This window comes from Pongo pygmaeus, chromosome 15 (assembly GCF_028885625.2).
Source record: "Pongo pygmaeus isolate AG05252 chromosome 15, NHGRI_mPonPyg2-v2.0_pri, whole genome shotgun sequence".
NCBI lineage: Eukaryota > Metazoa > Chordata > Mammalia > Primates > Hominidae > Pongo > Pongo pygmaeus.
The window spans coordinates 53,725,494-53,753,035 of NC_072388.2; the positions used below are offsets into that span (position 1 = coordinate 53,725,494).

A 27,542-nucleotide genomic window follows, 5' to 3' on the forward strand; every position below is an offset into this window, starting at 1 on the left:
ATACACTCCTTTTAGTTTTTTTGTGTTTGGGTCTTCCAGAAGCAGGTGCCAAGATGTGATTAGAGGTGCAAGAGATTTATTTGGAGTGAAACACCTAGAAAGATAAAGGAGAAGGGAGCAGGAGGTGGGGAATTCTTCATACCACACTGAAAGTCTGACACCTAGAAGGAAGGATTGGGTAGGGGGGTTTCGGACTTCAGTGCATCTTCAGACTGCTAGATGAGGACTTGGTTCCCAAGCAAAGGTTGCCTGTAGACAAGCCCACAGGGACAGGAATGGCCTACATCTAGACCCCTCCAACGTGCTCAGCTACTGGCTGATTGCAGGCAAGGAAAAGTTGGAGGCTATCCATTACTGATACACAGCGCCAGGACTAGGGTATAGTGAGGCACTTAGGGACAAATACTTGACTATACGACTAAGGAAGACAATGTTTTGGTGCGATGTTGTAATATCTGAATTGATGCAAAAAACCCTATGATGAGCAAGATACCAAATTTCAAATCAAACCTGACCAGATTACCGATTTCTTGTTGCTTCAGGTTTCAGCATGGCTCAAGGCACTGCTGATCCACTGTCACCAGTGAGGACAGGTTAGGTCCACACCAGTCGTGTAATTTTCCATAGGCCTGTGTGCCCTTACCCAAAAATAAGACTCTCGGCTTAGGTATTTGAAGTTTCTCTGTTGCCCATTTTTCAGTGTGAGAATTGTGTGTGCTGTGGAAAACATCCAGGGATGTCTTCCTTTAAACAAGTTCATAGTTAAATGGCCACCCACTGACTCACTAATGCCTTACACAAAGCAAGATGCAAGTGTACCACATACTTTTAGGATATTTTTATATGTTAAAAGTATATTGGCCGGGCACAGTGGCTCACGCCTGTAATCCCAGCTCTTTGGGAGGCCGAGGCGGGCGGATCACAAGATCAAGAGATCGAGACCATCCTGGCCAACATGGTGAAACCTCGTCTCAATACAAAAATTAGCTGGGCAACGTAGCGCGCGCCTGTAGTCCCGGCTACTTGGGAGGCTGAGGCAGGAGAATCGCTTGAACCCGGGAGGCAGAGGTTGCAGTGAGCCGAGATCGCGCCGCGCCACTGCACTCCAGCCTGGCGACAGAGCGAGACTCCGTCTCAAAAAAAAAAAAGTATATTACATATATGTATATATTTTGCACACCATATAATTATCACGACATCTTTATTGCTAGTTAGTAGGTTCCTTGACTGGGGTCATGTCATCTGTGCCTGACACAGGAGGTAATGTTTATTCAGAAATGAAGATGGCGGCTGGGCACGGTGGCTCACACCTGTAATACCAGCTCTTTGGGAGGCCGAAACGGGCGGATTGCTTGAGGCTAGCAGGGTGAGACCCCATCTCTACCAAAAACACAAAAATAAGCCCGATGTGGTGGCACATGCCTGCAGTCTAAGCTACTCGGAGGCTAAGATGGGAGGATTGCTTGAGACCAGCAGGCAGAGGTTGCAGTGAGCCGAGATCGCGCCACTGCACTCCAGCGTGTGTGACAGAGGCCCCGTCTCAAAAACAACAAAAAAGAACATGGTAGAAGAAGCATTGATGAGGAAAAATCTACAAAGACAGCAAATATGAATTTGTCAAGCTATTTGCAAACGTCTTCCCTTTCCTGTATTAATCTTTTCCCTCTCCCCACTTTTGGCTCGAGGACCTGAGTCCTCGGGTCAGGCCGAAATCAGACCGCGTCCATACCCAGCCTCCTTCGAGGCCTAGCTGTAAAAACCGCTGAGCAAAGGGAATCCAGAATCAGCCCTCAAGCAACTCAAGACAAGTTAGCAATTTCCGCCGGGAAGCCGTGAACATCGGCGGCCACTGGCGTTTCCTCCGAGTCCTCGGAACTCCGGAAACTCTGGGAGCTTTCAGCCCGCCCACCAGGAGAAAGCGGCCCCGCGCCAGCGCCAGGTGGAGCCCATCCCCCTAGGCCTGGCGAGCCGCAGTACCGCCAGGGGCCTGCGGGAGGCGCACGCGGCGCGTCCTGAGGGGAGGGGGAGAGCGGGCGGAGGCGGTGCGCTCGGCGCTTCCTGTTCCGGCGCCAGGAGGAGCCGCGCGCTGCTGGTGCTGTTGCCGCCGCTGCTCTAGCTGCCATCAGTCAGGCTGCGCCCGTGTCTTCAGGGCCCAGTCCCTCGGACCCATCGCCGCTTCTAGACCCTACTGCGGTCTCGGATATTGCCGGGTGAGGCTGCTTCGGTACTAGTGGGAGTCGTGAAGGGGAATCGGGGAGCTAGGGTTGCGGAGCCCGCGGGCGCGGCCAAGCGGGAAGCGGGCGCGGTGACCGAGGTGCATCGAGTCACGTCCAGTGCTCGGGCCGTGGTCGCCTGCCTGGGACCGGAGCTAAGCGTTTCTCTCGGTCGCCTTCCTCCATGCTGCGGGCTGCCTGGGGATCGCCCCCCAGGGAGAAGGTGTCGGAGGCCGCTGACGTCGCGCCCGACGGGTTTCTGGGCGCCTGACGTCAGGCCTGGCTGCGGGGCGGGGCGGGCGCGGGGCGGCCCCTCCCCCACCCCTTCCCGGCGGGCGCGACCCGCTCGGAGGCCGGTTCGCTCCGGTTGATCCCGGACTCCCTTTGTTCGTGCGTCCATGAACGGCTGCCGGCCTCGCGCCCCTTGGCCCCGATTTCCCCTCTACCCCCACCCTATTACACCCATTCATTAATTTTTAATAAAAAGGGAAAGGCCTCAAAAGATTCTTACAAGAATCTCGGGCGTTTGTTAATCCGCAGTGTGACAACGTTCTGGTTGTGACTTACTAGAGGAATTGCTCATGGTTACATTCATTAGATGAATACCCAGGGCAAACCACGAGAAGGGCAGAATTCAGTGATCTCCTTTTTTCGGACTGAGGAGCACATACCTGCGATAGCGTATGCATAGCGGGACCGTTTTCCTCTTTACCTTGAAAAGCAAGAGTGCAGCTTTTAATAGGTAAAGATTCCAGTGTTAAAGCATGAAGCCAGACTCACTCGACCGAAAAAATTTTTTTTAGTTTTACTACTAGAGAAATACACCCCTGGGAGTTGTAAAGGTCTGTTTTGAAAACGAACCCTCATTACAAGCAAAGGTAGCCTTCAGAAACATTTCATAAGTTCTTTGTTCACTGGTGTTCTTTGGGGGAAGAATAGAAATTTTTCATGCTGGCATCTCTGAGCCCACAATGCAAAGCGAGTTTGCTTCAGAAACTTGGAGTGAATTGCAAATATTGGAATGTTCTTTTCCTCTCTCCAGGGTAAAATCCATCCCCAGTCTCTTAGCTGAAACTTTTGAAGCTAGTGTGTTTTGAATTCAAAAATACTTGGATTTTATCTTCATTTTTTTAGAAAGACAACATGTTAGAAGAGAGATAACACCCCCAGCAGAGTGGAGCACCCCATAATCCAACATTAATATTTGCAGCAATAGATGTGAACATTCATTCTAAGTGGGGGCGAATAGAAACTATAAATAGCTTTCAGGTCACATTTTGCCACCATGTAAGTTTTGAGCCAAACTTGGGAAAGTTTATTTTTTCAGAGGTCTCTGGATTGAGAAGGGCAGATAAAGATTTATGGACCTAAAAGTAGGCATCATAAAAGCTAATATTTGTTGAGTTTTTGCTATATTCCAGGCAGTGACTAAGAGATTTGTTTATTATATAAGTTTTACAGCAAATCTATGATGTGGGTACGATTCCGATCTTCCTTTGCCTCAAGTTTGGAGAGTTGGACTTGTCAACTCTAGCCGAACCAACCAGTGAAGAGCTGCAGTTATAGCTAGATAATCATACTTTAACGTTTACTCTTTTACCTATAAGTTAGATGTCCACATACAAAGAAAAGAGAATTTGGTATTTGTTTTCCACCCAAGCACTATTTTAGGCACTTGATTGGGCAGAGTCCCATTTAGTTCCTCGCGACATTACTGGCCTGGTTTTTTGTTTTTTTTGTTTTTTTGTTTTTAACTGCGTGCTTTTTACAAATAGTATGGCCTGTTCTTTATAGTTCAGGTTCATTCAGATGAGCCGACTCTTAGTGAAGTAATTCAAACCCTCTTCTAAGGTCTCTCTGCTAAGACTTTCATACCCCTTCCCTTTCTTGCTATATTCTAACCCATCTGAACTGCTTATACCTCCCCACAGATTCTCCCAGTTTTTACACTAACTGCTCTTCTTTTCCTAGGGCCCATTTCACCGCCCTCTACTCCCAGCTCTTTCCTTATGGTCCTTATGGACCGCAAAAGACATCACATCTCAGGAATCTCCATGTAATACTGTAATTTCTCTAAAGGCCAACACATTGTTTGGCACATATGTTCCAATAAGTATATAACTAAATGCCAAGAAATATTGCAGGGTGCATATCCCTTATCCCAAATGCTTGGGACCAGAAGTGTTTCAGATTTTGGATTTTTTTTATATTACACCAGTTGAGCATCCAAAATCCAGAATGCTCTAATGAGCATTTCATTTGAGCGGCATGGTGGCACTCAAAAAGTTTCAGATTTTTGAGCATTTCAAAACCCCCGTTTTTGAGTTGCCCAAATGTAAAAAATGGAACATAATCAGATAAATGAGCCAATATTAAAAACTAGCATGTATTCTAATTTCTAATTTATATTTTCTTTTTTTTTTTTTGGAGACGGAGTCGCTTACTGCAAGCTCCGTCTCCCAGGTTCCAGCGATTCTCCTGCCTCAGCCTACCGAAGTAGCTGGGATTACAGGTGCCTGCCAGCACGCCCAGCTAATTTTCTGTATTTTTAATTGAGATAGGGTTTTACCATGTTGGCCAGGCTGGTCTTGAATTCCTGGCCTCAAGTAATCCACCCACCTCGGCCTCCCAAAGTGCTGGGATTACAGGCTTTAGTCACCGCGCCCGGCCATTAATTTATATTTTCAGTACGATACATATGATCCCCACCATACTAAACAAATCAACCCAAAAATTTTGATTTCGCTTAATTTCGCCTAACAAATATCTAACATGTATATAGCACTTTATAGATTTAAGTGTGTTACTATTTTCTGTGCAGTGGGCAGGAATTATAACTTCTACAGATGGAAAATGATCTCTTATTGAGAAGTTTTTTGTCAGAAGATACGGTCAAAAGGATTGATGTCCGGGTTTCATCACTGTGTAGTCCCATACTGTTTATCACTCTATCACAATTTGAAGGCTGTGTGAAATATCCATGAACTCCACTGGTAATTCATGGAGTTCAACTCTCTTAACCACCCTCCTCCCTGACCCATGATTTTTACCCTGACAGCCATGAGAGTTTCCAAAAATGTTATGTTTTACTTTTCTAGTGTATGTCAAAAGACATTTTCTACTGTTTTAAAATTACTATTCTTGCTATTCAGAGAATAAAAAGTATTATTTTTCAGATGATGGATGGATCATGCTATAAAATGGTAACAAAGTTTTGGAAATAATAGCTTTAGATTATTCCAAAAAGAAAAAAAAAATGAAAGCCTTTCTTGAGTATAAATTTTTTTTATGAGTTCAAGGTTACATTGGCCTCATCTTAATAATTAGCGATGATTCAGATATTTTGGAATAGCTTTATATTTTTATTTATTTTTCTTTTTGAAACAGTCTCACTATATTGCCCAGGCTGGTCTCTAACTACTGGCCTCAAGCGGTCTTCCCGCCCCAGCCTCCTGAGAAGCTGGGATTACAGGTGCACACTACCAAGCGTGGCTTAGAATAGCTTGTTAGAAAACCTAAACTTTTTATGTTCTGCAACTCTCCTCATATTGAAACGTTCATGTCCAACTCTGTTTTTCACCTTTTCTAATGAAAGTATTCTCCAAAGAGCAAATTGGAATGCTTCCAATTATAGTTGTTCCCCCTTATCCTAGGGGGACACATTGCAAGACTCCCCAATGAATCCCTGAAACTGAAGTCTATGTACACTGCCGAAGCCTAAGTATACCATGTTTTTTAGATCTAATAACCAAGATGGGCTGATAGCATATACAGCATGGATACACTGGACAAAGGGATGATTCACGTCCTAGGCAGGAGGGTGCAAACTTTCATTTTGCTACTCAGAACATTCTCTTGCCCCATTTAAAACTTAGGAATTGGCCAGGTGCAGTGGTTCATGCCTAATCCCGGCACTTTGGGAGACTGAGGTGGGCGGATTGCTTGAGGCCAGGAGTTCGAGACCAGCCTGGCCAACATGGTGAAACCCCGTCTCTACCAAAAATTAAAAATTAGCCGGGCATGGTGGCACATGCCTATAATCCCAGCTACTTGAGAGGCTCAGGTAGGAGAATCACTTAAACCTGGGAGGCGGAGGTTGCAGTGAGTCGAGATCACACCACTGCACTTTAGTCTGGGTGGCAGAGCGAGACTCCGTCTCAAAAACAAAACAAAAACTTACGAATTGTTTATTTCTGGAATTTTTCATTTAATATGTTCGGACCTCAGGTAACTAAAACCACAGATAAGGGGGGATCACCCTAACATGAATGCTGTTTGTTCTAGGAATGGAGAGCTGGTCACTTTACTAAGACGGTGCTGTAGAACAGAACTTGTTACTAATTCCTATGCTTAGGGCTTCGTTTTTTAATCACAAGATTCTATCTTCCAGACTTGGAAGTAGTATTGTGAATCAGTTGAATATTATTAACTTGTAGAATAATTTATGTAATTCTATGACTAGGTAACTGTATAATTCTGAAAACCTGAACAGTCAAGACCATTTGGTTCACTTTGATTCTCAACTCCAGAATTAATATGAACTTTGATACAGAATCATTTTCTATTTCAGAAAGGCTAACCCTGTTTAAAAAGCATGTTAGCCTTACAACTTACCATATGTTTTCTACACTGTTAGTCCTAAAAATTTTATTGTGTGATATGATTGATGTTAAACCTTAACATGGGAATAGGTTGTATGTGGCTTTTTTTTTTTTTTTTTGAGACGGAGTTTGCACTGTCACCCAGGCTGGAGTGCAGTGGCTTGATCTCAGCTCACTGCAAGCTCTGTCTCCTGGGTTCACGCCATTCTCCTGCCTCAGCCTCCTGAGTAGCTCGGACCACAGGCGCCTGCCACCACGCCTGGCTAATTTTTTGTATTTTTAGTAGGGACGGGGTTTCACTGTGTTAGCCAGGATGGTCTTAATCTCCTGACTTCGTGATCCGCCCTCCTTGGCCTCCGAAAGTGCTGGGATTACAGGCGTGAGCCACCACGCCCGGCCGTGTTTTTTGATATTCTGAATAAAAAGGATATAGCAGTGGGAATAGGCTTGGGTTCTTGTCCTTTCCTCATGATAACCAAATCATAATTAGAAATAAGATGCTAAGAATACGAAGGTTGCTCTATATTAATACTGTATTGATAGGTCAAAGGAGAAAAAGCATGAGATCAATTCATTAGATACTGAAAAGTCTTTTGAGGGAATTTAATGTCTTCTTGCTTTCTTTATTAACTAACAGAATGGGAATAAATAATACCATAGGCATAAATTAAAAATAATGTAATTTTTTAAAATCTCAAACTAAAAATGGGAATCATACTTAAACGTTAGAAGCATTCCCAGGAGAGTTGGAGCAAGACCTCTGTGCCCACTATCACTCCTTAACATTTCATTATTTAAGTCCTAGCGGGTGCAAAAGAGAAAAGGTGCATAAATATTAGAAAAGGAAAATTATTTTTTGCAAATGGCATATTTTTTATCTGGAAATCTGAGAGAATCAAGTGAAAAACTTTGAAGAATAAAATAATTCAGTAATGATGCTTCCTACCCTAGGTTAATTAATATAAAGAACAGTTAAATTCCTGTGGCATATTTCTGGTAACAAAAACATCACTAAACTTTTAAATAAATAAAACCCAGAACACTTCTAGTATTAAACATTTAAATGGGCTGGGCGCAGTGGCTGACGCCTGTAATCCCAGCACTTTGGGAGGCCAAGGTGGGCGGATCACAAGGTCAAGAGATGGAGACCATCCTGGACAACATGGTGAAACCCCGTCTCTACTAAAAATACAAAAATTAGTGGGTGTAGTGGCACACACCTGTAGTCCCAGCTACTCAGGAGACTGAGGCACGAGAATCGCTTGAACCGAGGAGGCGGACATTGCAGTGAACCAAGATCGCGCCACTGCACTCCAGTCTGGCGACAGAGCGAGACTCCATCTCAAAAAAAAAAATTTTTTTTTAATGATTTCTACTAAAAATTTTAAAAATTAGCACGCCTGTGGTCCCAGCTACTCAAAGGCTAAGGTGGGAGGATCCACTTGAGCCTAGGAGGTCGAGGTTGCAGTGAGCTGTGATCACACCACTGCACTCCAGCCTGGGTGACAGAGCAAGACCGTGTCTCAAAAAAAATTGAAATGAATGTGAGCTGTGTATACATTTAAGAAAGATTAATAAAAAGATAATTATTTGCCTCCCTATTCCAGTTCAGGGTCTCAATGGCTGGAGCCTTTCTTGGCAATTCAGAGTCCAAGTTGGGAACCAGCCCTGAACTGGACGCCATCCCAGCACAGGGTGCTCTCACCCACACCCACACTCACAGACTGGGCCGCATAGACACATCCATTCATGTGCATCTTTGGGATATGAGAGGAAACTGGAGTACTTGGAGAAGACCCATAAAGATGGGAGAATGAGCCAGCTTCACACAGACAGTGACCTCAGCTGAGACTTTTTGTTTTTTCTTCTCATCAACATTATAACAAAACAAAGTTGAATGAAATGTCTTTCGAGGACCTGCTGTAGACTAAAATTTTAAAACCCTGTCCCATATATGAACGATCAATTAGAAAATACAGTGGAAGAAAAGAGCCTATTTACAACCACAAGGAAAAGTTTAACAGAAATCCCTTAAAAGAAATGTATACAGGAGATCTGATCAAGAAAATAAACTACATGAAAAGGACGGGAACTAAACAGTCCTCTGTGTCTGCATTTGCTGGTAGAAAATATTCAGGGAGCCGGGTGCGGTGGCTCATGCCTGTAATCTCAGCACTTTGGGAGGCCGAGGTGGGCAGATCGCTTGAGGCCAGGAGTTCAAGAGCAGCCTGGCCAAAGTGGTGAAACCCTGTCTCTATTAAAAATACAAAAAATTAGCTGGGCATGGTGGCGCGTGCCTATAATCGCAGTTACTCAGGAGGCTGAGGCAGGAGAATCTCTTGAACCCAGGAGACGGAGGTTGCAGTGAGCTGACATCATGCTATTGCACTCCAGCCTGGGCAACAGAGTGAGACCCTGTCTCAAAAAAAAAAAAAAATACTTGGGGGAAACACAATAAAAATAACAATAGAAAATATGTTAATATAATTATATAATATTCACACTTTATTATAAATAATATAGAGATGATTTATACAGGAGGATGTGCATAGGTTATATGCAAATACTACACCATTTTATATCAGGTACTTGAGCATCCTGGGATTTGAGTATCTATGGGGGTCCTAGAACCAATCTCCCTCAGATACCGAGGGACTATACTATACCTTGTCCTTGAATGAGATGATTTGACATTTTAAATAGATGTTCCCCTAGATTAATCTGTAAATATAATACATTTTCAACCAGAATGCTAACATTAATTTTTTTTTAATGATCTGGAAAAAATAAAAATACATAGACAGGAAAATCTGAAAAAAAAAAATATATACCGTAGGGTGACTCACATTAATGTTTATTTAAAATATATTGTAAAGCTTCTGTAATTAAAATGGAATGGTACAGTTGCAGACCAGTAGAAAAGAATAAAGTCAGCTGGGCACAGTGTCTCATGCCTGTAATCCCAACACTTCAGGAGGCCAAGGCAGGCAGATCACTTGAGCTCCGGAGTTCAAGACCAGCCTGGGCAACATGGTGAAACTCCATCTCTACAAAAAAACTAGCTGGGCAGGATCGATTGAGCCCAGAAGGTCGAGTCTGCAGTGAGCTTATGATGGTGCCACTGCACTCTGGCCGGGGAACAAAGCAAGACTCTGTCTCAAAAAGAAAAGAATAAAGTCCACAATATCTGTGGGAAATGAAGGAGGCTCTATAGCCTGCTTGTTAAGAGCCTAAGCTCTGGAGTCATACTGGGTTTGAACTGCTTCTCTCCTTGTCATTAGCTCTGGGACCTTAAACAAGTTAACTTGCCAAGCTTCCTCTTCTCCAGCTGTAAACTGGGGGTGAAAATAAAATTTGTATCTGGGTTCTAGAGCTACCAAGTGAGGTGGTGCACAGTTCACCACCATGTTCCATGTTTCATGGTAAATATTGTATAGATGGTAGTTATAAATGGCAGCAGTAGAGTGTAGTAAAGGTAGCTTGTCCAATTAGCTGAGAAAAGATAGATAGTTGATAATTATTGTTTGGAAGAATTTCAAGATTTTAAACAAGAAGTTAAACCATAAAAATACTATATGAAAGCAAGGCAGAGTAGGGAAGGCCTTTGTAAATATATCACAAAATCCAGAAGCCACGTATAGGAAAAGATTGATAGATTTGATGACATGAAATTTAAAACTTTTGTATAACCAAAATATGCCCTTTAAGAGATCTACAGATAAAAGGAATTTGGGAGAAAATTTTTTTTTGAGACTGAGTCTCACTCTGTCGCCCAGCCAGATCATACAGTCTTTTATTTATATAAAGTCAAAGAACAAGCAAAATTAAGTCAAAAATTGACTGCCATGAGGCAAGGCAGTTGATTAGAAAAGAGCATGAGTAAACTTTCTGGAGTGAGAAATGTTCTGTATCTTGGGGTGGTTATAGGGGCGTATACAATTATCAGAGCTTGTTAATCTGAACACTTAAGATCTCTGCATTTTGTTGAGTGCTAATTATACTTCAATTTAAAAATTGGTAAAAGTACTCCAGGACATCAACAAATTTAAATTTGGGAGTACACACAGTGGCTCGTGGCTATAATCCCAATACTTTGGGAGGCTGAGGCAGGAGGGTCCCTTGAGCCCAGGAGTTTGAGACCAGGTCTGGGCAACATAGTGAGACACCTATCTCTGCAAAAAATTTTAAAAATTTTAAGAAATTTGCTGGGCATGATGGCACACACCTGTAGTACCGGCTATTAGGGAGACTGAGACAAGAAGATGACTTGAGCCCAGGAGGTCAAGATTGCAGTGAGCTGTGATCTGTCTCGCCACTGCACTCCAGCCTGGGTGACAGATGAGACCCTGTCTCCAAAAAAAAAAAGACAAGGAAATGTAAATTAAAATAAGACGCTAATTTTTAATATCTATTGTCATTATAAACAATAAATTTAATAATATCCAGTGGTAAAAGAGGAGTTAGAGAAATGAGTATAAATTGGCATGGACTTTTCAAATGGATTTTAGATAAATTTATCTGTTGACTCTAAATTCCATGTCCAGTGCTTTTTCCTGGTGATAGATTCTCACACACGAACAAAGAAGTGTTCAGAGATGTTCACTGTATCATACTTAAAACAACTTATACTGCTACAAAAAGAATGTAAATTAAATTGCAAATCATTTTTGTATGATGTGCAGCCATTAAAAGGGATGAATAGAGCTGTATGAACTATTATGGAAAACTTTCCTATGTAAAGAAAAACACATTACATAAATAAGATTCCGTTTAAGTAATAATACTGTATGCATAGAAAGTTCCTTAAGGAATATTTAAGAAATGGTGAACACTGATTTTGAAATTTTTCTTTCTTCCTTCATTTCTTTTCTTTTTTTAGGAAAATGTCTGATGAATTTTCGGTAAGTTGATCAGTTTATCTGTGATAAGTTTTTCATCTCTTAAGAAAAACAACATGGTCTTAACTGGGCTACGTAAATCTTTTCACTTAAAAGAGATGCTTTAACCAGGCATGATAGCGTGCACCTGTAGTCCTAGCTACTTGGGAGGATCCCTTGACCCCAAGAGTTTCAGGCTGCAGTGAGCCATGATCGTGCCATTGCACTCCTGCCTGGGCGACAGAGTGAGACTCTGTCTATAAATAAATAAGAGATGCTTTTTGTGATTCTTGGCTTTAGGGGTAGGAAAGAGATTTTGATAGGTGATTTCCCTTAGTTTACTGAGATAATAGCATGTTTGGAAATGTTTCCTGTATTTCTTTATGAATCCTTAAATGAAAATTTAAGATGTTACTTCTATTGTTCTCTTTTAACCTGATAGTATTAATAGCCAACATTTATTAGAAATTATTATATACCAGGCACTCTGTTAAAGTGTACTACATGAACTATCATATTTAAGCCTCAAGTTAACCCTAAAACAGTTTTTGAAACTGAAGAGGCTCTATCTCAGAGTATGTAGCTCCTTTGAGGTTAAGCCAGGATTCAAATCCATATCTTGACTGTTAGTTCTATCTTCTTAATTACTGTGCTTTGTTATCTTAGTACAGCAGAGAAATGAAGCACAATATGATTAGTTGTATTTAGAAAACGAGTTTCTCTGAAGAATTTGCACTGTAAAGTTGATACACAAAGTAACATCTCAAGGTTTATGTTAAATAGAGTATTTTTAAATGACTAGCTTAGCTTTTGAAGATATTCTTGAGGTTTATAATCCCTGGCCCTATAGGTTACTATTCTGTGTGGGTTTATAATGGTGTTTGGTATAACTTTTCCCTAAATAGGATAGATAAGACGTATCTGATTTGTATTCCAGTTGGCAGATGCACTACCTGAACACTCCCCTGCCAAAACCTCTGCTGTGAGCAATACAAAACCTGGCCAACCTCCTCAAGGCTGGCCAGGCTCCAACCCTTGGAATAATCCGAGTGCTCCATCTTCAGTGCCATCTGGACTCCCACCAAGTGCAACACCCTCCACTGTGCCTTTTGGACCAGCACCAACAGGAATGTATCCCTCCGTGCCTCCCACCGGACCACCTCCAGGACCCCCAGCACCCTTTCCTCCTTCCGGACCATCATGTCCCCCACCTGGTGGTCCTTATCCAGCCCCAACTGTGCCAGGCCCTGGCCCCACAGGGCCATATCCTACACCAAATATGCCCTTTCCAGAGCTACCCAGACCATATGGTGCACCCACAGATCCAGCTGCAGCTGGTCCTTTAGGTCCATGGGGATCCATGTCTTCTGGACCTTGGGCGCCAGGAATGGGAGGGCAGTATCCTACCCCTAATATGCCATATCCATCTCCAGGCCCATATCCCGCTCCTCCTCCTCCCCAGGCCCCTGGGGCAGCACCACCTGTTCCATGGGGCACCGTTCCACCAGGAGCCTGGGGACCACCAGCACCATATCCTGCCCCTACAGGATCGTATCCCACACCAGGACTCTATCCTACTCCCAGTAATCCTTTCCAAGTGCCTTCAGGACCTTCTGGTGCTCCACCAATGCCTGGTGGCCCCCATGTGAGTGTTCAATTTGTTATTTAAAGTGTACTAATTGTACATAGCACAACTGAAAGATTGTTTCTCCCCAGTTTTGGATGGAAGATTAAGAAGGCTTTTAAGTTTTTAAAAGAGGATGTGTGTATATTAAATGAGTAAATTTCAAACCTTCAGGTAAAGCATTTAAAAGGATGAAAGCACTGTTTTAAGTATTCCTTGTGCTAAAAAGAAAAATTTTCCAAAGATCTCTAAAGACTTTGTAATGTAGTAAGCAGTGTCCTCAATAGCATCCTTTAGGTAAACTCGGAGATTCATTTCATTGGGCTTTTTGTTTTATTATTATTATTTCTCAGTATTGTTTTATAGCATCACACCAAAGTACAGTTCAGTAAAAGCAGTCTCTGCCTGTCTAGCTTGATAGAGGTAGATTTTTAGAGAATCCAAGGCAATGAGTAGGTAATGTTGTTCGTCTTTCAAGCAGTTCTCGAGCTCAAGATTACACCCCTATTCTTTATTGTCAGTTACATGTAATGCTTTATGCTTTACTGTCAGACAAGCCAGAGTGGGGTTAACATCTTAGTTGAGGAGCCTGCCTTGGTCATATAACCAAATGGAAAAGTACCCCACTTCCCCTGTGAGGTAAGCCAAACGAGTATCCAAACGCAGAGTAAAGATTTTCCTTAGGAAAAAAAATCTGTTAATTTTTTTTTTTTTTTTTTTTTTTTTTGAGACAGTCTTGCTCTGTCACCCAGGCAAGAGTGCAGTCTCTCGGCTTGCTGCAATCTCTACCTCTCAGGTTCAAGCAGTTCTCCTGAGTAGCTGGGATTATAGGCGTGTGCCACCACACCGGCTCATTTTTGTATTTTTAGTAGAGATGGAGTTTCACCATGCTGGCCAGGCTGGTCTTGAACTCCTGGCCTCAAGTGATCTGCCTGCTTCAGCCTCCCAAAGTGCTGGGATTACAGGCCTGAGCCACCGCGCCCAGCCAGGAAAAAAAAAAAATCTGTTAACTCTTAATACGAAAATAACTAGTCAGATCTCTGATTAGATTAGTCAAACATCCAATCCAGCTATAAAGGAAAAGAAATCTTTAAAGTACCCCTAAAACTTCCTCCTTGCATTAGTGTAATTTCTTGCTATATATATTATCTAAAAATACTTGTTTTGCAAAGTGTATGCCAGAGTAAATGACGTGACTCGCTGTTTGGATTTATTAAGCAATAAATTTACTTTAAGCCACAGTAAGGAGTTAATAAACTCCATTTGCAAAATCTAGAAGTTGACTTTTTCTTTTTTCTATTGCAGTCTTACCATTAAGTTAACAATGGACGAAGAGATGACGCTTTGCTTTTTGAAGTACATATATATGCACATGAATGCATATATAAAAATTGCTGGTTTCACTATTAGAGGGCATTCATGAAAGAACAACTCTTGCACCTCTCAGAGAAGATAACTGCCTCTTGTACTTGGATGTGTAGTACATCATATGTATACAATCAGATAAAAGCATAGAAGTAAATCATTCAGATGTGATTTTTATTTGGTTTTCATGGAAAGTTAAAGTGATAAAGTATATTGAATAGCTCTTTGACAGAATTTGTTTAAACTATGAAACTACACACTTAAAAATCTAAGATGTGGATTATTGTTAGAATCTGCAACTTCATTGGCAAATTATTTCAAGTATTTTTCTATAATCACTTTCCCCTTCTAAATAAATAAACTTTAAGAATAACCCATCATAATCCAAACAAATGATGCCTCAACATTTTGAGCTGCTCTGTCGGACAAATAAACCTGGTCCTCTTGAGGTTATATTTTGGATATACATTTTTAAACTGTCAGTAATTATTGTCAGATGTGGAGTTCAATAGCCAGCCAGTGTTCATTTTTATCCTTGAGCTTTTAGTAAAAACTTCCTGGTTTTATTTTTAGTCATTGGGTCATACAGCACTAAAGTCTGCTATTTATGGAAACTAACTTTTTTGTTTTTAATCCAGGCCAACATGTATGTAAATTAAATTTTTAGATAATTGATTATCTCTTTGTACTACTTGAGATTTGATTATGAGATGTGCATATTGCTTTGGGAAGAGCTTGAGGAAGGAAATAATTCTTTCCTTTGTTTTGAACCTCAAACTAGATAAACCCTAGGAATTGCTTAATTGCAACAAGTAATTTTCATTCCCACAAAAACCTGAGGCAGCTCTTTTGCCCAGAGCGTTCCCTGTAGCCACCCCCACCCCACTTGCCCTTGGTTCTTTAGAAGGAGCACATCCTTTGATTCCTCCCTGATAAGGTAAACTGGCACACTCCAGGGGTCTAAAACATAAAACAGTTGTGTTTAGAGAACCTTAAGTCATGCAGACATGACTGTTCTCTTTGTACAAGTGTGAATCAAAATATGTATCTGTTTTTCAGAGTCTGGTTAAGCTATGTCATTGTCTACTGCATAGTTTCCTGAGTCTGTTTGTAAAGTGCTTATGGCTAACAGTTCGGTTCTGTATTTGTTGACAGGTAAATAAGTGGAGTTGAGTGCCATCTTTGAAAAAATTACCCTCTAGCTCTAATACTGAAAATAATAATAAATTGTAGATCTCTGCAACTAAGTTTAAAGCAGTGTGACTGTGTTGCTTAAATATTAAGTATTGTTTATAACCACCAAAAAACAGCCCTAGTAGTTTTTTGGCACCTTATGTTTAAATCAGATTCTTAGATTTGGGGTAGACCTGACCTTGTTATTTATTAGATAACATTTTGAATGTATCCATTGGATTTCTAAAATGTATTGTGAATTTCTCAGACAAACAGGATTTATGCTGGAGCTCTGTTCTGCTTAGAAATAAAATATTTAGTAGTTTATTTCTGCTCTAATTAAAATGTCAAGAATGCCAAATGCTGCCAGTTTTTTGGTTTGATAGCTACCTCCTTTTAAGAAAGCAAAATGGTTACCTTTGAGAGGAACATTCAGTGTTTAATCCTCCCTTATGTTAACTAGATGATAGATTCAAGCTTTTAGAAATGAGAAAGTAGAAATTAATTTGTTAAGATATTTTCAGACTGCGGAACGTTGTTAGCTTTTTCTTTCACTTCTCTTCGAGGACAGGTGTTAGCTGTCTACAATACGTTGAACTCTGTTGTCAAAGTAGCCTGCCAGTCTACAAGGCAGGTAGCCTTGGCTTGAATTATCAATATCAAAATGTCAGTTAACCATGGAGGGATAAAGTAATGTGAAAAGTGAGATGGCTGCAAAGATAGCTCTCCTTACAGTTATTTTGGCTGTCCTACATTGGGATAAGCTGACAAATTAGCAGTATTTAGTTTAACACTAGAGCAAATATAATTTGACTAGGAAGAAGAGATAGCAGGTTTGGGAATCTATAATTATGAAGTCCATTGATTTCGGGAGAAAATCTGTTGCTAAAGGATTTGAAGGGCCATGAACACAATTTGGGATTACTACTCCCTATAAGTATAATAATTTTGCTAGTGGCCCATACTGTCCAGTGTGCCCTAAATCATACTGCTATTGTACTCCCTTTGTTTTCAAGGACTTTACAACTGGCATTTGGGGGAGATTTTTTTTTTTTTTTTTTTTTTTTTTTTTTTTTTGAGACAGTCTCACTCTGTCGCCCATGCTGGAGTGCAGTGGCACTATCTTGGTTCACTGCAAGCTCCACCTCCCAGGTTCACACCATTCTCCTGCCTCAGCCTCCCAAGCAGCTGGGACTACAGGTGCCCGCCACCATGCCGGGCTAATTATTATTATTATTTTTTTTTTATTTTTAGTAGATTTGGGGTTTCACTGTGTTAGCCAGGATGATCTCGATCTCCTGACCTCATGATCCGCCTGCCTCGGCTTCCCAAAGTGCTGGGATTACAGGCGTGAGCCACCACGTCCAGCCAATTTTTTTTTTTTTTTTAATGTAAGAATGGAGATAAAAGGGATAATAGAATTTGCTTTTATATTGTTATTTTTGTAAAGCATCTTTTCTTCAATTCCTGTTGGCATTCTGGGCCAAAAAGTATTTCGGGTTGGTTCGGTGTGGAGTTAAGAAAAGCAGGAGTTTTAGTGGAGAAATGGGGAACAGCATTGAGAAAGGCTTTTTTCCTTTTTTCTTTTTTTTTGGAGACAGAGTCTTGCCCTGTCACCCAGGCTGGAGTGCAGTGGCGTGATCTCGGCTCGCTGCAACCTCTGCCTCTGGGTTCAAACGATTCTCCTGCCTCAGTCTCCCAAGTAGCTGGGATTACAGGTGCCCGCCACCACGCCCATTTTTGTATTTTTAGTAGAGAGGGGGGTTTCACCATGTTGGCCAGGGTGGTCTGAAACTCCTGACCTCGTGATCTGCCTGCCTCAGCCTCCCAAAGTGCTGAGATTACAGGCGTGAGCCACCACGCGTGACCTTTTTTTCCTTTTTAAAAGGTAATAATGTTGCTTTCAAAACAAGATGTGCTAGGCTGAAATTGATTTATGGAAAAGACTGCTTGTTAGCAAGTATATTTGGTCTTGAGGGGGATACAGATTATAGAATGTGCTGACTTTTGGGCTTCAGAGGAAGAATTTTCAAATAAAATCTAATGGAAATAGTTGAGATGTGTTCAGGAATACTGTTTCTGGAGTTGGAATATTAGGTTTTGAAATGTTGAAACCAGAAAGACAAAAATTAAAACAGACCTTAGGTCCTCATTCAAACCCAGTTCTCAAGAATCAAGTGGAGCACTTCAAAGACCTTGGCTTGTCTGTCCCATCCTGCCGCCTTCTCATCTTTTCATGCTTTTGAAGACACCATTTACAGCTCTGACTCAGCCCTATTTTGTGTAAAGTAATATATTGATTATTCAGAAATAGACAATACATTTTTTAATTACCCAAGGACTGACTGCTTTGTCCATTTTACTGTTGGCTGTCTTCATTAGAGAATAGTAATAGGGCAGAGGAAAGTATATATTTTGTCTCAGTCAGTCCCACCACCACAATGGACTATTGGGATATTTTCTAAAAAAACCAATCAATTTGCCCATGATTACCTCATAAATAATTAGTGCTACCTGTGGTACTCAAATGTACAGCTTTTGAAACTTTGTGTAGATGAAAAAAGCTCTACTCAGAGTTTTTGTTAAGACTGTGCCTAGGTTGAATATCAGTCAATTGCCTACACTTCTAAACAATAAGTGCCAATGTCTCGATTTTCTCACCCTGAATGATAGAAGCTAGCTTTATCAAATGCCAAGGTTAGAAAGCCTGGAAATAAAACTTAAGCACAGACATTCAAGTTTTTGAAAAGCATAAGCCTAAATTCAGATAAATCACACTGATATATTGTACTATGCATAGAAAGTTGTAGGTGGCGTTCAGGGAAGACTATTTGATTTTAATAAAGCAATATTTAGTATTGAAGACAAACACTTTATTTTCAGAATTCTGCCAAGTAAAAGAGAAATTGCCAATAAAATAATCAGTATTTTGTAAATGCCAGGCAAGCTTCTGGCTATCGAAAACATCTGAGTCATTTATTCAGTAGACAATATGTCCTTGATCCAGGTTCTTTGCCAGCTATAAGGGAATCCCTGTCCTTGAGAGGCTCATAGTCTATAAGTAACATTACAGAATTCATTAGCACACCCATTCATTATTAGTTTTACCTAGATAAACGTGTTAGGATTGCTACTGGTGGAAATTGTAACCAGCCTTTGGGCATCTTAAAGGGCAACATGTGGCATACCTTTTTTTTTTTTTTTTTAAGAATTTAATGTTTTTCAAGATTGTAGTGTTGATCAGCGCAACAATTCAAGTGTGCAAAGTAACAGGATAGTTTGCCTCTTCACTTTACCCCTGGATAAAGGCACTTTCACTGCCTGTCACTGATCAGCAGATACTGACTTGTTGCCATTAAGTAAACTTGACTTCTTATGTGTGCTCTATGAAAGTTTGTTGTAATTTTCTTCTTGAAATTGTGATTTTTCACTGACAGTAATGACAAATTTAATGTATGTAATTGTCTATGCATTTTAAGTTAAACTGCCTAAAATGTGATTTGAGACATATACATTTGTTTGTATTATAAATTGTAAGCAATCAGTTTGCGATACTAGGTTTTATCACCTGCTGCTGTATTTGTAAACAAAGACAAATGTTGCTTTAAGAAGTAATTATAATTAGGAATAGGCTATGGATGTGATACTTGATATTTTTTAAGATAAACTTGTTTGCTTTTGTGTATTATACCTGGAAACTTTTTTAAAAGTATTTTCATGGTTTCACAGATTTTTCATGTTATTTTATTCTTTAGGCCCAATTCTGGGCTTCTCTGAGCAAGTCCAGAGCCTAATTAACTGCAAATTTGTTGTCAAAAAGGAAGAAAAAAGGGCCTGAGATAACCTCTTTGCATGTGACCTGCATTCACTAAGGATGTCTGGAAACCACCCTTCCTCCGCAAACCCTCTCAGCAACATGGTGTCCATTGTGGTGATTTTCTCTTCTTTCAAGGCTAGGCTACTCTTGGTAACCAGATTATCTGTATATACGATAATATGAAGTCAGGGAACTTTCTCTGTCTGTCCCTACTCCCCTCACTCCCCCACTTTCTGTTATGAAAGATAGTTCTACTTTTATCATTAACTGCTACGCATTTAGTGAGGGTCACATTATTAAACTTGGAGTTTACCATTTTCCCACAGGAGATTTTGCTGGCATTCCTTGGAACTCCCAGTTTCAGTAGGGCAATGAATGAATGAATACTTTGCAGTGCCACTTTTGGAAGGAATTTCTGCTTTTTGCTTTGTGATTGGACAAAATGCAGCTGTAAAATTTTAAATTGTTTTTGATATGTTATGCAATATCCCATGAAGGTATTCACCTAAAGTGGAGTTATGAAATGGATGGTGAAATAAGACCATTCTGGAGCAGGGCCAGTTTCTTTTTTTCCTGTTGTGAGATGACATTGCTCTGACAAACATGCTATCGTGGGTTACCTGACCCAGGCGAGTCCTTTTTTATCACCGTATTAATACTCTTAGCACCAATCCTTTTGCAACTGATCTCTAAAGCAAAATAGAATTCTAAATATTAGCTCACTTATTTTAAATAAGTCATGCAATAGAATTCTAGTGCCAGAAGAGGATTTGGGTCATCTCATAGAGCTTATTCCTGTGGCTTTTATTTTTGAGACAGTCTCACTCTGTCGCCCAGGCTGGAGTGTAGTGATGCAATCTCTGCTCACTGCAACCCCAGCCTCCCGCGTAGTTGGAATTAGAGGTGCACACCACCAGTCCTAGCTAGTTTTTGTATTTTTACTAGAAATGGGGTTTTGCCATGTTGGCCAGGCTGGTCTCAAACTCCTGACCTCAGGTGATCCGCCTGCCTCAGCCTCCCAAAGTGCTGGGATTACAGGCTTGAGCCACCATGCCTGGCCCTTGTGGCACTTAAACTTTTTTCTCTCATTTGGAAAAACTGATTTTCCCAGTGCTGAGGAGAGGATCAAGTAAGTAGAGCTTATAACACTTAGTCTCTCCCTGCTTTCCCTAGAGCAGTTCCATTCTGCACTTTGTGTATTTTCTTTACTGATAAGTTGCTTCAGGAAGGGGACAGATTTGCTGCTTTTAAATTTTAAAAAACTACCATTATAAATGACTACGTCTGCTACTTGAGGTTTATTTAGATCATAGAGGTTCCCAAGTATAATAGAATCGGGTCATATGGGATTCTAAGCTATACTTAGTTTTACATAAGAAAAGAGGAAGTTTTGCTCTGATTATGTTTTATGTCAGAGCTTGTTGTTTTATTTAATGGTCATTTAGTCTAGCTTCCCTTAAAGATACGTAGATTTAAAAGCCACTTTAGAGATAAGGAAACCAAGTTTAAAAGAGAGATGCAGTGACTCATGCCTGTGTAATCCCAACACTTTGAAAGGCCAGGACAGGAGGATCATTTGAAGCCAGGAGTTTGAGACCATCCCGGACAACATAGCAAGACCCCATCTCCACAAGCCAAAATTGAAGAATTAGCCAGGTGTGGTGGCATGTGCCTCTAGTCCCAGTTACTCAGGAAGCCAAGGTGGCAGGATCACTTGAGCCCCGGAGTTAGAGGCTACACTGCACTCCAGCCTGGACGACAGAGCAAGATCCTGTCTAGAGGTTAAATTCCCAGAGTCATACCACATAAATAATGAACCAGTGCTTCTGTTATCAAGGCTTAGAGTTTATCCACTAGGTTCTATTTTTTTTGTTCAGGCATCTAGTACTGCAGTTCTTCCAAAACTGTATCTGGACAATCAAATCTATCTAAATTGAATGTTATGTAGCAGACCTCTCACACTTCATTTAGTGAGTTTCATTGGATATTCAGTTAAAAAAAAAAAAAGCTAATGGTTATGTTTGAAATGCATGGTTTTGTGAATAATCACAGTTCTTAAAGTGCTAACCTAGAACTTGAGTTGTGTTTTCATAAAGGCAGATGTTCAAAGGTGTAGCAGTTAAGAGTGGGTTTAAAACGTGAATGAGAGAATTAAGGTAGTGGATGATCAAACCACTAGTTCCAGGTCCAGCCTTTGCAGTTACCAGTCATTGGAGACATGGATGTCCAGCTACCCTGCAGTGGCACACACTAGGCCAAGGCTGTCAGAGCAGCTGAGACAGAAGAGGTCTCTGTTAGCAGTGGATGGGCAGCCAAGATGTACAGGAACTGCACAGAGTGTGGAAGAGTCAGAGTGAAGTTCTGCCAAGCACGGCGTGACAGTTCTTTTTTTAAATGTGCCAATGCAGGACGTGCTAAGTTAAAATATCTTAACTGTTGCTTAGTTACTGCAACACACAAAAACCCCAAGTACTAAGCTTAATGAATCACCTGCATCCTTTCTTAAATGCTCAAATCTACAAAAAGACTAAACTGCATGACTAATGATTAGGACTCTTACTTGGGCTTTTTATAGAAGTGGGATGAAGAGGACTTGTGCGAACTAGGAAAAGCAGCTTCCCAACATAAGATTTCTCGTCTGAAAGGTGGTAAATAAGTCTCCACCTCCGATGCATCTGTGATCAAATTCTAAAGGTCAGCCCTTCATGGTTCAGTGAGCAACACAATTGCTGGGGATTCACAGGGCAGAGTTTGTATTTTTATTTTTTACTTTTCTTTTTAAATCAGTGTTGGGTCGTGAATTTATTTTTTAGAGTTTTTATTTTGAACTTTGAGCTCAGCTCTGGTGTGTGATTTACGGCAATTGATTAGCTTCCTGTGCTCACTTCCCTTACCTATAGACATAATAATGCTCAAAGTACCATGAGGGAACAAACATTCTTCATTCCCTCTAGCCAGAGATCCACTGGGTATGTTAGCATACCCAAACAATGCACATCTAATATAGTATCTCTATATGAATATTCCTTTTTTAAAAATCAGATTATCACCCAGGCGTGGTGGCTCATGCCTATAATCCCAGCTACTTGGGAGGCTGAGGCAGGAGGATCACATGAGCCCAAGAAGCAGAGGTAGCAGTGAGCCATGATGGTACCAAGCCTGAGTGACAGAGTAAGACCCTGTCTCAAAAAAATAAAAATTAGATGATCAACGTTAAGGATTAAATGTTACACAATGTGATTAGCTCTTACTTCACACGGGGAGCAGGGAGTATACAATGTGATCCTAATATTTATTAACCACCAACCTTGTGCTCTAAGCAAGTGGTTATACGTCCCAGTTGGATATATGGCCTGGAATCATTCTGGTTTCTGTTTGTCAGGTATGTTTTTTTTTTTTTTTTTTTTGAGACAGAGTTTCGCTTTTGCCCCCCAGGCTGAAATGCAATGGCATCATCTCGGCTCACTGCAACCTCCGCCTCCTGGGTTCGAGCGATTCTCCTGCCTCAGCCTCCCAAGTAGCTGGGATTAAAGCGCCCACCGCCACACCCAGCTGGTTTTTGTATTTTTAGTAGAGACGGGGTTTCACCATGTTGGCCAGGCTGTTCTCGAACTCCTGACCTCAGGTGATCCACCCACCTTGGCCTCCCAAAGTGCTGGGACTACAGGTGTGAGCCACCACGCCCGGCATCCAGGTATAATTATTAAAGCACCTCCCTTGCATCCACAAAAGTGTCCAGGTGTTTGTGATAAGTCACATGGTTGTCCTAAATATAACAAAAAAAAGAGTACCAGTGAAGATTTTGTTTATTTCCTCAGAGAAAAAACTTGTCCTAAAAAACATGTTTTACTGTAGATGTTACCCCTTCATTCACATACAGTTGGACGCATGTATCTGTGGGTTCTGCATCTGGGGATTCAACCAACCTCAGGTGGAAAATATTTCGAAGGAAAACAACAATAAAAAATACAAAATGTAAAATACAATATAGCAACTATGTGCTAGCATTTACATTGTACTAGGTATTCTAAGTAATCTAGATATGATTTAAAGTATAAGGGAGGATGTGCGTAGTTTACAGGCAAATACGACACCATTTAATATCAGCAACCTGAGCATCTGTGGATTTTGGTATCCCAGGAGGGTTCTGGAACCAATCCCCTGTGGATACTGAGAGATGACTATATTATTTAGGGTGCTACTCATACAGCATCTTATAAAGGTGAAGAACCATATCCAAGTCACTGAATTGTAGCTACATTATCTTCAGTAAGTCCCAACGGCAAGAAGCAAGCACATTCCAGTCTTGGAACAGGGAGTCATGTCTTCTAAGATAGAGGAGCTAGTTAGAGAAAGAGGGTTGGAACAGGGCTTTCTACTTTTCTGGGCATCTTTCCAAAGGTTTCTGCCACATAGCCACAATTATGTCTTTTTCCCTCCCAAGTCAGAAAGCAATTTCCCTTAAAGCCCTAAGTTTTTCCCCCAACTTAATCCCCTTACAAACTGAGTAGTACCAAAAATTATGTCCATTTTATTTTAGAGATGGGGTCTTGCTATGTTTCCCAGGCTTCTCTTGAACTCCTGGCTTCAACCAGTCCTCCTGCCTCGGCCTCCCAAATTTCTGGGATTACAGGCAGGAGCCACCGCGCCTGGCTTATGCCCAATTTTGGAGGGTCTCTGGCTGCTGCATACAAATATTACCAAATATGTAATAGAATTACGTTTCATTTCCTCCAACCCTGGGGTGACATACACGTTTTGTTTCTAATTCACAGTAAAGAGGGACTAGGGGACAATGAAATTATTATTTCATACAATACTTGAATGGCAGGGAAATAGCAAAAACTTGTTAAATCATTTCAGAAATATCTAGTGGCCAAGTAAGAGTTGTCAACTTTTTGGTGCTTGAGGTGCATTTTTGAATACTAGAACTTGTGGCTCTCCTGTAAGGATTAAATGCTTCAGGTGTTACCACACTAGTATTCATCAGGGTGTTTGAGGAGAGCATCTGCTGCCATGGCCAAGTTCTCTCACATAGTTACACAGCAAAGTTCTTACGTGTTGCAGGAAACAATCTATCTGTGGCCCTGGCTTCATGTTACAGTCACCTCTTCACTCCTGCTGTTTGCATCTGCTCTTCCCCATCTGCAGCACCGGTCATCTTAACATTCTGGCAGTCACTGCCACAGAAGTACATGTCCCCAATTTGTGGCAAAATTTTGCACATCAACAATTTAATGACACATCTGTTCTCAGCACACTATTACGCTGTAGCACTGTGGTTGTAAAGTTAGAATAGAAAGCAGCTCACTGACAGTATCAGTTCACATTGAAAATGAAACTTCAAAATACAAGTTTGAATATTCTTTCGCTGCTAGCACCTTTTATAACATAAAGTACTTAGGAATCACATCTGATATACAGTAGTCATCAGAAAAATTATCCCTTTCAAACAACTAATACTTTATAATGAAAAGCATGTTAGCATTGCCAGGGGGAGGAGTGGGAGAAGGACGCAGTGGGGAGAGGATAGATTCTGGATATATATACACACATACACATATATATATACACACACACACATATATATACACACACACAAACACACTTTTTTTTTTTTTTTTTTTTTTGAGATAGAGTTTCGCCCTGTCGCCCAGGATGGAGTGCAGTGGCTCAATCACGGCTTACTGCAGGCTTGACCTCCCCTCAAGCAATCCTCCCACCTCAGCCTCTCTGGTAGCTGGGACTACAGGCATGCACCACTAGGCCCAGCTGATTTTTTTTGTAGAGACAGGTTTTCACCATGTGGCCCAGGCTAGTCTCGAACTCCTGGGCTCAAGCGATCCACCCACCTCAGCCTCCCAAAGTGCTGGGATACTGCAGGCGTGAGCCACCGCGCTTAGCCTGAGATTCTGGTAATATTCTATTGAGTTGAGTGGGATGGTGGCTATACAGGAGTATTCATTGGACTTATTTAACTCCAAATGTGTGTCATTCTCTTGCATATATAATTTACATGTTTTTAAAAGCATATGGGACCTGAGCACCTAATATTGAAAGAAAACTCCAGTTTCACTCAGACTGTCTTTGAGAGAGGCAGACAGGCCTAACTTCAGTGGTGACTGATGTCTGAGGCATGTAACAGTAGCACGAGGCTGTGCCTAGCATCCATGGTTTCCTTTTATGCTGATAACAGAAAACCTCAATTACTTTAGGAAACAGGGCTGTCATTTAGAACACAAGAGCATAAAAGGGTCTTCCCAGTAGTCCAGTCAGTCTAGTGTCCTGTCTGACAATGGCATCCAGAAATGTTTTTGTGAAAAGAGCATAACTGGGTCATAAACCCAGCATGCCAGACCCAGCTCGGCACCAATGGGGAGGCGATTGTCAAGCATTCGATTGTGTAAGGCATTGTGTTGGGCCAGTACAACGAGAATCGCAGAATAAAGATAGCCCCACAAATACGGAAGACAATAGGGATGGTATTTTTCACTGTGCTATTAGGGAGAAAAATGAGAAAAACATAATTAGAGTGAGGACAGAGGCAGCGTAGTACAGAGGTAGAGAGCAGGCTGGGCGTGGTGTCTCACGCCTGTAATCCCAGCATTTTGGGAGGCCAAGGTGGGAGGATCACTTGAGGTCAGGAGTTTGAGACCAGCCTGGCCAACATGGTGAAACCTCATCTCTACTAGAAATACAAAAATTAGCTGGGCATGGTGGTGCGTGCCTGTAGTGTCAGCTACTTGGGAGGCTGAGACAGAAGAATTGCTTGAACCTGGAAGGCGGAGGTTGCAGTGATCCGAGATAGTGCTACTGCACTCCAGCCTGGGCGAAACAGCGAGACTCCGTCTCAAAAAAAAAAAAACAAAAGAAAACAAACAAACAAACAAACAAAAAACCAGAGGTAAAGAGCACAGGTTCTGGAACCTGGCCAGCTGTGTTTAAATGCTGACTCCACTGCTTACTACATAGATCACACTGGCTGAATTACTTAACCTTGTGGTGCCTTCGCTTATTCAGCTATAAAATGAGGGCCGGGTGTGGTGGCTCACGCCTGTAATCCCAGCACTTTGGGAGGCCGAGGCGGGCGGATCACCTGAGGTTAGGAGTTTGAGACCAGTCTGGCCAACATGGTGAAACCCCGTCCCTGCTAAAAAATACAAAAATTAGCTAGGCATGCTGGTGGGCGCCTGTAATCCCAGCTACTCGGGAGGCTGAGGCGGGAGAATCACTTGAACTGGGGAGGTGGAGGTTGCAGTGAGCCAAGATCACGCCATTGCACTCCAGCCTGGGCAACAAGAATGAAACTCTGCACACACAAAAGAAAATAAAAAATAAAATAAAATGAGGATTACACTCATGCCTAACTCCACAGGGTTATGAGAATTAAATGAAGTCATCCATGTGAGGCAGTTGGCACCTGACATCAGATATGAGCTTATCATGGGAGCTGAAAGGCATTTTTCTAGGTATTGGGCCTACAAGAGTGTTACAGTTTAGCGAAAGAAACAGAAAAATAAGCAGGCCATTTTCATCTGGTGTGATGTTACTGATGCAGGAGGCACGGATTGCTCTGAGTACACTCGAGGAGCACCTAATAGTGAAACAGCTACCATTTGTTGAACACTAGTGATGTCTCAGACAGTCACCCACATGCTTTGTTTTCTGTTTTCTCCCTTAGCAATGCCCTATAAAGCCCCGCCCCTTACCCAAGGCCTTTACTCACACTCACTGTGTCCTCACAACAACGTAAGGAAGGGGTAAAAATTCACAGCCTGTGGAGTGCAGAGCCATGCTCTTTCCCCTTTATCACGCGGGGCACCATTAATATTTTAAGGCACTTCAGAAAAAGACCTGTCTCAGAGAAAGAGA

At 41.5% G+C, this 27,542-nt stretch overlaps 1 protein-coding gene across 1 annotated transcript; it reads left to right on the forward strand.

The window, feature by feature from the left end:
• The first annotated feature begins 2,052 nt into the window (after nt 1–2,052).
• On the forward strand, nt 2,053–19,579 carry MAPK1IP1L (mitogen-activated protein kinase 1 interacting protein 1 like). The gene is made up of 4 exons (XM_054448643.2): nt 2,053–2,210; nt 11,694–11,715; nt 12,629–13,336; nt 14,621–19,579. Exons 2-4 carry the CDS (start codon nt 11,698–11,700, stop codon nt 14,630–14,632), a joined length of 738 nt encoding a protein of 245 aa, XP_054304618.1. The 5' UTR covers nt 2,053–2,210; nt 11,694–11,697; the 3' UTR covers nt 14,633–19,579.
• Nucleotides 19,580–27,542: the final 7,963 nt, after the last annotated feature.